This window comes from Astatotilapia calliptera, chromosome 17 (assembly GCF_964374335.1).
Source record: "Astatotilapia calliptera chromosome 17, fAstCal68.1, whole genome shotgun sequence".
In the NCBI taxonomy this organism is placed as follows: Eukaryota; Metazoa; Chordata; class Actinopteri; order Cichliformes; family Cichlidae; genus Astatotilapia; species Astatotilapia calliptera.
In genome coordinates this window covers 37,659,424-37,669,104 of record NC_137438.1, presented here as the reverse complement: position 1 = coordinate 37,669,104, position 9,681 = coordinate 37,659,424, and the positions used below count along the sequence as shown (strand labels likewise).

The 9,681-nt window shown below is 40.8% G+C and overlaps 1 protein-coding gene across 3 annotated transcripts; it reads right to left on the bottom strand.

The window, feature by feature from the left end:
- Nucleotides 1-321: 321 nt before the first annotated feature.
- On the bottom strand, nucleotides 322-8,268 carry mapk12b (mitogen-activated protein kinase 12b). Of its 3 annotated transcripts, none has more exons than XM_026148143.2 (12): nucleotides 7,944-8,268; nucleotides 5,935-6,064; nucleotides 5,742-5,800; nucleotides 5,549-5,660; nucleotides 5,429-5,458; nucleotides 4,358-4,405; nucleotides 4,151-4,265; nucleotides 3,978-4,049; nucleotides 3,659-3,738; nucleotides 1,804-1,882; nucleotides 1,555-1,728; nucleotides 322-606 (listed from the first exon to the last, which is right to left on the bottom strand). In XM_026148143.2, exons 1-12 carry the CDS (start codon nucleotides 8,060-8,062, stop codon nucleotides 542-544), a joined length of 1,083 nt encoding a protein of 360 aa, XP_026003928.1. In that variant the 5' UTR covers nucleotides 8,063-8,268; the 3' UTR covers nucleotides 322-541. The 3 variants fall into 3 exon arrangements, with proteins under 3 accessions (XP_026003928.1, XP_080148004.1, XP_080148005.1); XM_080291878.1 differs by having other exon boundaries at nucleotides 3,978-4,076; nucleotides 7,944-8,247; XM_080291879.1 differs by lacking the exon at nucleotides 3,978-4,049 and having other exon boundaries at nucleotides 7,944-8,247.
- Between the last annotated feature and the right edge of the window lie 1,413 nt (nucleotides 8,269-9,681).

Below are 9,681 nucleotides of genomic sequence, written 5' to 3'. Positions count from 1 at the left end.
ATGAGTTTGTGCACCTTGGGTCAATTTTCCAGAAGCTGATTTTAAAGAGTGGAGAATTACACTGCAGCAGTACTCCCATCTTTGGGCTACAGGCTCAGAGCCAGATAAAAGGAGTGCTTTGAATCTAGGGTGGTGATAGTTGTAGAGAGTAGCCCAAAAAGGAAATGTCACAGGTCTGACCACTCGAACAGCAAACATTTAAATAGAAAGGCATTTATATAGCAGTTTTCTAGTCTTATTGACAATTCAAAGCACTTTATATATCTCAAACTAATCAAACACATGCATATAATAAACTACAACACAACAACTTAACACAACTTAAAACAACTGAATAGACCACATTTATTGAAAGCAAACATTTTGACAAACTAATAACATTCAGTCTTTCTACACAAATACTAAATGTCAAAGGAAAAGAATACTTGTGGGTGTAGGTGCAAGTAGGTGCAATTTTATTTGTAAGAGTGTGTGTGTGTGTGTGTGTGTGTGTGTGTGTGTGTGTGTGTGTGTGTGTGTGTGTGTGTGTGTGTGTGTGCTCTTAAAGTGACGTCTCTTTCGAGTCCTTGGGTGGCCTGAAGGTCAGTATCTCTGTGAAAGTGTGACCTGCACAACACAAAAGAGGAAACTGTTATTAACAGCAATGCTAAACTCAAGTTTAACAACTAAGACACTGCCTGCCTTGCTGATTATGTTACGAATCAAGGCAGCTTCTGTGTATTATTAGATTTGAAATCTGCATCAAGTAAGATTAGCGTACACTGACCTCTTTTGGCCTAGGGAAGGTACTGCAACTTCATGGAATTAATTTTTTTTTTTTTTTTTTTTTTTTTTACTGTCATTCACATTGTCAATTTTTACCTATTATCTATACATCTTTTCTGTATGTTTGGGGTTATCTAAAGGAAAAATCTGGTTCTTCAGCAGTTAAATGCCCCACTTTGTTTGGTTGTTTGGTGTTAACCAGGAAGCATTAGAGGCTTTCTTAGATTTGTTTTTTTAACCTGAAGAACAACTGCTGGCTGCAGATTAGAACAAAAAAAGGAGAATTGGGGGGAAAGGACCAAAACAGTAAAGATCTGTGCCAAAACATTAACAGCTGAGTAATAGGTTTTTTGCAACTCGATTAATTTCAATTGAATTCTATTTTATATAATGTAAAATCACAACAACAGTCATCTCAAGGCGCTTTATGTTGTAAAGACCCTACAAATATACAGCGAAAACCCCAACAATCAGATGAGCCCTGTGAGCAGGCACTTGGTGACAGTGGGAAAGAAAAACTCCCTTTTAACAGGAAGAAACCTCTGGCAGAACCAGCCTCAGGGAGGGGCGGGGCCATCTGTCGTGACAGCTGTACCTCCCATTCTACTTTTAAATACCTTCAGAACCACAAGTAAGCCAGCAATCTGATAGTGTGATGTAGAGGGGACACGGTTTTATGAGGTCTTTTAAGCTAAGATAACATGATTTTACATTCGATTCTGGATTCAACAGACTTCTGTCATATTTCTTTCAGAATATTTTTGAACAACTCCAGTATTTTTTTATTACGTTTCCACAGGTCCAGCGGCAGTTCTGTGTTGTCTAGGGTCTGATCGTATGGCAGCGCCTCGGTCTCCTCCTCCGTATCTCTGAACTCACTGAAGAAAGGGAGGTCAAGCGCCTCAGAGGCGCTCAGCCTCTGGTCAGGGTCCAGAAGCAGCATCTTTTCCAAGACACATACAGCTGTAATGCAGAGACATGTCATATTCTGGATGATAGTAGCTTAGTGTAATTTATGGATGGTGTATGATCACGTACCATTTGAGCTAGCTTTGGAGAAAATTGAGTGCAAATCCTTTTTTGGCACTTTTGGTAAGCTTCTGATGTAGTTTCTGGCCTGTTCGCAGAGGGAGAGGAAGAAGGTTGATCATTTGAAATATTAAATCAGTGACAGCACATATGTCTACTATTGTCATTTCAACAAGCCCCACCCACTTACTGCTCAAACCTTCTATTTGTGAGGGGCAGCCAATCATGAGAAAGTTGCTTTAAAAGGAGGAGGGGGCTGCACCAAATCAATCTAATGCAAACCAAGATTAAAACTTTTGGAAATGGAATTGAGCATAAGAGGTGACCTTTCCACATGCTTGATTAAAGTCTACACAGGAAAGTAATTCTTTAAAGTCTAATTCAATGCAAATGTCACCTGAGTGCTACTCATGTAGAATACAAGAATAAGACGCATGCACCAGTTTGGCGAAATGTACCGTATTTTCCACACTATAAGGCGCACTTAAAATCCTTTAATTTTCTCAAAAATCGCCAGTGCGCCTTTTAACCTGGTGCGCCTTATGTATGAATTCTGGATGTGATTACTGACCTCGAACTGATTTTATGTAGTACACGGCGCTCAAAAATCTGTCAAAAATGTTTTAGTACAACTTTGGTAAGCTATGAAGACACAACGCTTGATGGAATGTCGGACAATTGTGACTACCGTAGTCAGAAGCCTTGCGGACTCTGTGTAATCTGGGTCTAAAATTCCGTCAGCTTCAGGTCCCAAAGTCAAACGAACACTGCAGCATCACTGAGAGTTAAAAACTGTCTAAATTCTTTCATCTTTAATAAAATGATCAGCGTGGCTGCTTTACCAGGTGTAACAATTAAGTTTAATATCCAGGCATCCATGAAAACAGAATTTATTAAATTTAATGGAGTTAGAAGTTAGCAGGAAGTTAGCTCGCTAGTTTCCACCTAAACATGATATAGCATGTTCTGACTGAGAGATTTCTGAAAAAATTCAAACGTACAGCTCTGCTGTCACTTCCAAAATAAATGAAGACAGAAAACTAAACAGCAGTGAAGTTTGTAGGGTTACTGAAGTTGGGCTAGCTGGTATATAATGATGTGCTACGTGATCACTAGCAACACAGCTATGTTAGCATAACATAAGCACAGTGAAGCTGGAGGATGAACGCTAACTTTTTTCCACTCAATAAAGGTTTATGCGAGGGTTCCCGATGGTTAGGAACAAATGCAATTACATGGCAGGATGCTGTAAACTGACCAAACTTCAGTCAGGAGAACAACTGAGATAATCCATCCACAATATGAGGTTAGTCATTAATATACTGCAACAACATGGGAAACGAGCAGCTGCGAGAGAATTCAACATTAATGAATCAATGTTACGGAAGTGGAAGTAGCGAGAAGAATGAGTTGAGTAAAGTTTGACTTATCTGACTGTTTTGTTTCACTTAATGCACCTTATAATCCGGTGCGCCTTATGGTACGAAAAATAGAGCATTACAGTAACTAAGAAAATAGGTAAGGAAGATGCACTGCACTCGACTCCCAGTGCCGAGAAAGTCCTAAACACAGCTACTCCTGTGCTTTCAATCTGAAAAATATGTGTTTCAAACATACTGTGAGAAAAAAGGAATGGTTTTGATAAACTTCTGTGCATCTTTTTGTGATGAGAACTGTGAAAACGCTGTGACCAACTTTGTATTGGAATGCATTATAGCAACTATGAAACCAGACTGACCACAGCTGCTTTTCCCTTTGAGGTCTGAGAGAGCAAATTGCATATCTTTTACAGCCCTCCCCTTTTTCAACTTTACAGCCAGTGTTTCATACTCAAAGGGAACTGTAACCCCGGGTTATTACTTACATCTTGACTTTGTAGTTTCACAATAAAGTCAGGAGATGGGGTTCCTGTAATCTTCATGATTTCCCTCAGCTGGTCCAGGTCTGACAGTGAAATATGGTTAAGAAGGGTGTGTTTAACTGATTTTTGATATTCAATTGTGAGCTTTCTTTTCAGCTTGCAAGTATAATGGGATCAACATGAAGAGACAGTAAAAATAGGAAAATGGGGAATAAGTCTTAATTTTGCTGTGAAGTGAAGGATTCAGGTGGTTAGTCTTAAACATAGACTGCATATAAAAGATGGCAAGGGTTACACGCTAGACTAACACGGTGAAGGATACGGTCGTTGCCTTTGAACAACGGCTTTCCCAGCAGCATCTCCGCCATTATGCAACCTGCCGACCAGATATCCACTGCAACCCAAAGCCAAGCATCTTTATCTGCAATTTTGGATTAAGAAAGAAATATATCCTCCTGATTTTTACCCCCATCCCTATAAGAAAGATAGCTGTACCAGTTTGCGTATAGTGCATCCAGTTGAGGATAACCTCTGGTGCTCTGTACCACCGTGTCACCACATAGCCGGTCATTTCAGAATCAGCCTGCCTCGCCAGGCCAAAATCCAGAATCTGAAGTGGAGGAAATAACTGAACTTTAACACAGAACGTGACTACGTCTAGAGACTTCACATCGATACATCTTCTTTGTTATTCGGCATTACCTTTAACTCACAGTCTGGGTTAATGGCTAAATTTCCAGGTTTAAGATCCTGTGGTGAAAAGAAATGTTGAGACCAATGAGACCAAGAGATACAAACAGTATGTGATTCAGGTTTAACATTAGTCATTAAAAGTAGGAATTCAACTCAATTTTATTTACATTCCATGTAACAACCCTTATTATTGTGATACAGCACCACTAGGGGGTGTTGTCCTGATATTGTAGTAGTTGGGGAGACTCCTAGTGTGTGTGTGAGTGCAGCGGCAGCCATTACAGCCGAACAGTCTGTTCAGAGAGAGACCTCATCATTGTAACGCGATGGCACCGGCGACTACCCATCCCCGCACATGTAAGTATGGACAGAGGAGAGCCGTGGAGACCTGGCATGTATGGTCTTATGTTGCTAACATCAAATAAGGTCTGTTGTTCGATTTAACTGACTGGCCTCGAGTTATCCAGCTAACCTACACACCACATGCCCGCTGGACCCACTAGCCGCTCTTTCTTCGCCAGACTGCCGTTACAATAACAGACATTGCCTCAAAGTGCTTTATATTGTATGCATAAATACCCTAAAATTTATTAGATTAAATTACATAATCCCCTATGAGAAAGCACTTGGTGACAGTAGGAAGAAAAAAATCCCTTTTAACAGGATGAAACATCTGGCAGAGCCAGGGTCGGGGAGGGGCGGCCATCTGCCGTGAGTGGTTGGTGGTGAGGGGAGAAGAAGAGAACGGAGGGAGGCAGGACAAAGGATTTGGAATTGGAAGGCTTGTTTCTTTAGCAGGGCTAGCAAGGGTGAAAAAAGGACACATTTTTTAGCAGTAATTGATATGTTTTCTGCTCTAATAAGCAGTTCTCTGAGAGGCAGGAAAAATCAAGGAAAGGCTTTTGAAAATAGACATTTCAATAACACGATCTAACAGTCAGCGTATCAGACACAAACGCACACACTCACATAACAAAGCTCCCTGTGTGGGAATCGAGATGAATGGGACCGAGTATAAAAAAGAGAAAGTAGCCCCGCCACCCCCAAAGCTCATAGTCTAAAAGGTCAAAGGTCACCTACCCTGTGAATGATCCCTGCTGAGTGGATATACTGTGGAGAAAGCAGAGAGAGGGGGCATCAGATCAGCTCACTGAAACACTTTCCTGTTGTTTCAAGAAATTTCATGAGGGTTTCATTCACCTTGAGTCCTTTCAGCATCTGATAGACGAGGAACTGCACTCTGTCCTCCGATAACCTCTCCAGCTTCATCAGCTTGCCGAGGTCGGTGCCCATGAACGGCATCACCAGATAACTGCGGAGAGGCATGGGATCAATTCAAATGAGCTCTGTCTGATTCTTTAAGAGTGGTTAAGGAGAGCAGAGAGAAACTTACAAGTCACGAAACCGGTCGAGTGAGATTTCAGGAGTGAAAACATCCAACAGCCCAATGACCTGATAAGCCAGGAGGGAAAAAAAGCTCAATTAAAATCCGACTGGAATGATATTTAATCACATCTCTTCTCCTTCAAGCATGAACTTCAACATCTGCTATAATGTGAGTCGTATTTGCTGTTCCCGCGTCTTACGTTTTCGTGCTTCATGTGTTTGAGAAGTCGCAGCTCTCTGTAGGCCCTTTTGGCAAAAAGTTTGGTCTGGAAAGGCCGGTGGAGTTTCTTGATGGCCACCTGTGTCCCTATCCGGCGGTCCCATGCTGAACTGATGAGCAAGAAAACAGGTTTTATTGTCAGACTGAAATTTAAACTGGAATTACAAACCCCGATTGCACAATGAAACGTTTTTTAATGATCTGAATTAAAACCAGAAACAACTGCATCTTTCCATGTTTTTTCCATAGAAATGTGTTTCTTTTGTTGTGTTCTTGGTTTCAGTCAGGCACCTGCCCCATTTTTAGTGTGTGTGTGGATGTATTTCCCAGTTAAGCAAACTTGTGCTTTTCCTAGCAGGACAAGTCACCGTGTCTGCAGTGGGAAAAAATGTAGACTGCAATGTGACTGGAGACAAAGTGCATTCTGAGGAATTAACTCAGGGTCTTTAGCTTGACCCTAACAATAAGAGTTGGGGGTGGGTTTTCTTTGTTGACCCTCAGTCACAGTACACAATGCAAAGAGGGGCCCTAGACAGCCATCTGTGGAGAGACCACTGACCAAAAGAGCACATACAACCAGGACCTGATGCTTAGATAGGCTTTTATTGCAACATAAGATGCAGTGATGTGCAGAAATCTTGAGTCGCTTTTCATTTATTTACAATTTCCTAGAAAAATGGGAAATGGAAACAGAGATTTATTGAGACAAGTGTTAAAACATACATGGAAATAAAGCATATAAGCCAAAAACAGAATTTATAATTCTAATAAGCTTGAAAGTGGATAATTGGTAGGTCCAACATCATTCTTTAACACAGCCTGATCTCTCTTTGGCAAGTTTCCTTGTAGTTTCTTTAAGAAGTCTTCAGGGCGGACATTCAAAGCTCTCCTTTGGATGTTGACTGACTGATACTACACTGCTTTGACAGTGTTGAGGTCCGGACTCTTGGGGAGGCCAATGCAAACACATACAATTGGCAATGTGTTTGTTATCAATATCCATTTTGACGAGATCTCCAACAGCTGGCTAAAATGGAGCCTCAAACCATGACAGAACCTCCAACATGTTCTATGGATGACTGTAGACACTTGCTGTTGTACCTCTGTGCTGTCCTCTGAATCAATTTTTTAAATTTGTATTCATCAGCCCACAACACCCGTTTCCACTGATTTTCAGTCCAGTTCTGGTGTAATTTCTCTTCGTCCTCCTTCCTTGACAGCTGCCCTCAATAAACAGTAAATGGATCAACTGAAGAGTCAGGTGCATCTCTCAGGTCCTGTGTCAGCTTGGTTTTTTTTTCCAGTTTCTTAAGGACAGGACTCTTTTTTTAACAACACACTGCACACGCTGCTAAGACATGCCAAGTTTTTGGCTAATAGCACTTTGGGAATTACCTTGTTGGTGCAAGGCAACATTTCATGCCTGTCCAACTGTGTTACTTTGGTATTTCTCATAGATTCAACTGAAGAAACAGGAACAAATGTTGTGTTTTTGCAACAAGCTGCTAGGAACAAAGTGCAAAACTGATTATTTGCTAAGCTGACTGTTGTCTGTAGGCAACACTTGAGTTAGGTGTCTTCTTCATGCTTTGCTGACCAATCAGCGAACAAGTAAGCAGGGAAAATAATCCCTCTGAAAATGGTCAGGTACAAGGACTGGACTGAAAATGGGTCAAAAAGGAGCCAAAGAAAAACGTTGAAAGATTTTGAGAAATCCCGAGGAAACAATTTAGAAATTACAAGCAAGCCTGGCTCCCTGGAAGCAAAATATAAAGAAATGAAAGGAGGCTCAAGACTTTTCAGACCGTACTGTACTTTATAGCCTTTCACAGTATGTACACAGACGTTGCTTAAAGTCTAACAGACTTGTCCAACTGCATAACACGCACAGGATAGGTTGAGTTTGTTGACAATCAGTCCAACACAACAGATTTTTTCTTTTTTAATCAAATTCTTTTAAAACTTTCAGCTACAACTTGCATAACTCACCACACAGTCCCATATGCTCCCGTTCCGACCTGCTTCAAGTCTCGATACCGCTCCGGTACCTCCCACACGGTTCTGTTGATCTCCTGCCTGTAGAACCCCGTCCTGGAGCGCACAGCCATACCCTACCGACGAACAAGGCTGCGGCTCCGCTCCAAACTCTCATGTGAAGAAATAAAAGTTCCACAGTAAAGAGCAGCTGTAGAAACTGCTGGGGCGCAAAATTCCTCCAGATGCGATCTCTTGTGCGCTTTGGAGGATCGATACTCACGGCCCCCCAGGACGCACACGCAGACTCACGCGCACTGAATTGTTAGTGGTTGTTTCTGGTCGCCCATGGCACTCCGTGGGTGTGTCTACAATGTGGGGGAAAGACTGCAAAACATCTGTCCACCCTATAAGGTTAGGTCCCCCCTGCGTCCCTTCAGAGCTAACCTTGGCTTCTAACATAAAGTCAGTAAGCTTTCTTTTTTTTGTTTTAGGGATTTTTAGGATTTTGATATTTTTTTGAGTTAAGTTATATTTTCTTTTACACCTGGTTGTGTGGACCTCAGTTTAAATACCTGATATACATGTCAGTGCTTTTAGCAGGGGAATGTCCAGAGTGGGCGCATGGGGTGCCTTGACCCCAAATCCAAAATATAGGATGTCTGAGCAAAATCCATGTTCAGCCGTCTTAATTAATTATTGGCAACACAAATTTTATTTTTTTGAATTCCTTCTACAGTGGCTCTGAGAGTTCAAACGCACTGCAACTTTAGAAAATTTCTGGAAAGCACAAAAAACACAGTGGATGTTAAATAAACACAACAAAAGCAGAAAAAGTGAAACAATGGAAGTAGAAAAAATGCTAGTGTTTGGGGGGGGGAAGATAAAGATGTGATGGAACAGCTGCAGACACGACAGAAATCCAAATATGCGAAGGATTTTACTTAAACATGCTTAAAAGAAGGGGAGGATTCACTGGTGATGTGAGGGAGAAAAGATGCTAGGCAATGTGTCTTTTAATCACATTATTCATAAAATACTGTTTATGTTTGCTATTTACTGTTTAGCCTGTCATCATGAATTACTACCCCCCAATAACAAATTCTGTGTTTTGTGAGGGGTTTTTGTGTGGGGGCTCTTGCTATTTTTTTTTCTCTTTTATTCAACTTTGATCGTCTTTGTGTACTTTTCCAGTGCTGGTGTTTTCTTACATTGCAGTGCATTTTTCCTCACAGGGGCACTGTATATTTTTGAAATATACAAAATATACTGCAAATTCCCTGTGAGAAAACCCATTTAGTCAGTTGGAACACCCCATTAAAAAGCAAACAAACAAAAATGGAAAACCTGTTTTCTTCAGAGCAAAACAAATACTAAATGATGAGGTTTGTAGTGTCTGAGTTTTACATGTAAAACCACCATCATCATCTAGATTGCTTTATGTCTTTACAGTATATATTTATGTCAACAATGTATTTTATTCACAATTAATGGTTCTAGTCCAAACTATAAAAATCACACGTTTAATGATATGAAGTATGCAAGAATGATGTGTACTCTATGTGAGACATTTTGGCAAACAGAGATGATCGAGTTTATTCTGTTGAAGCCAAAGCTTAAAAGTCATGGTACTGTCTGATGACGAGAAAATCCTTTGAATCATTTGGAAACTAAGAGCTGACATTCATTTTAGCGATTTGAAACTCAGGACTACAGTTGACTCACACGCCACCATGTATTCAAAAGTCATAAC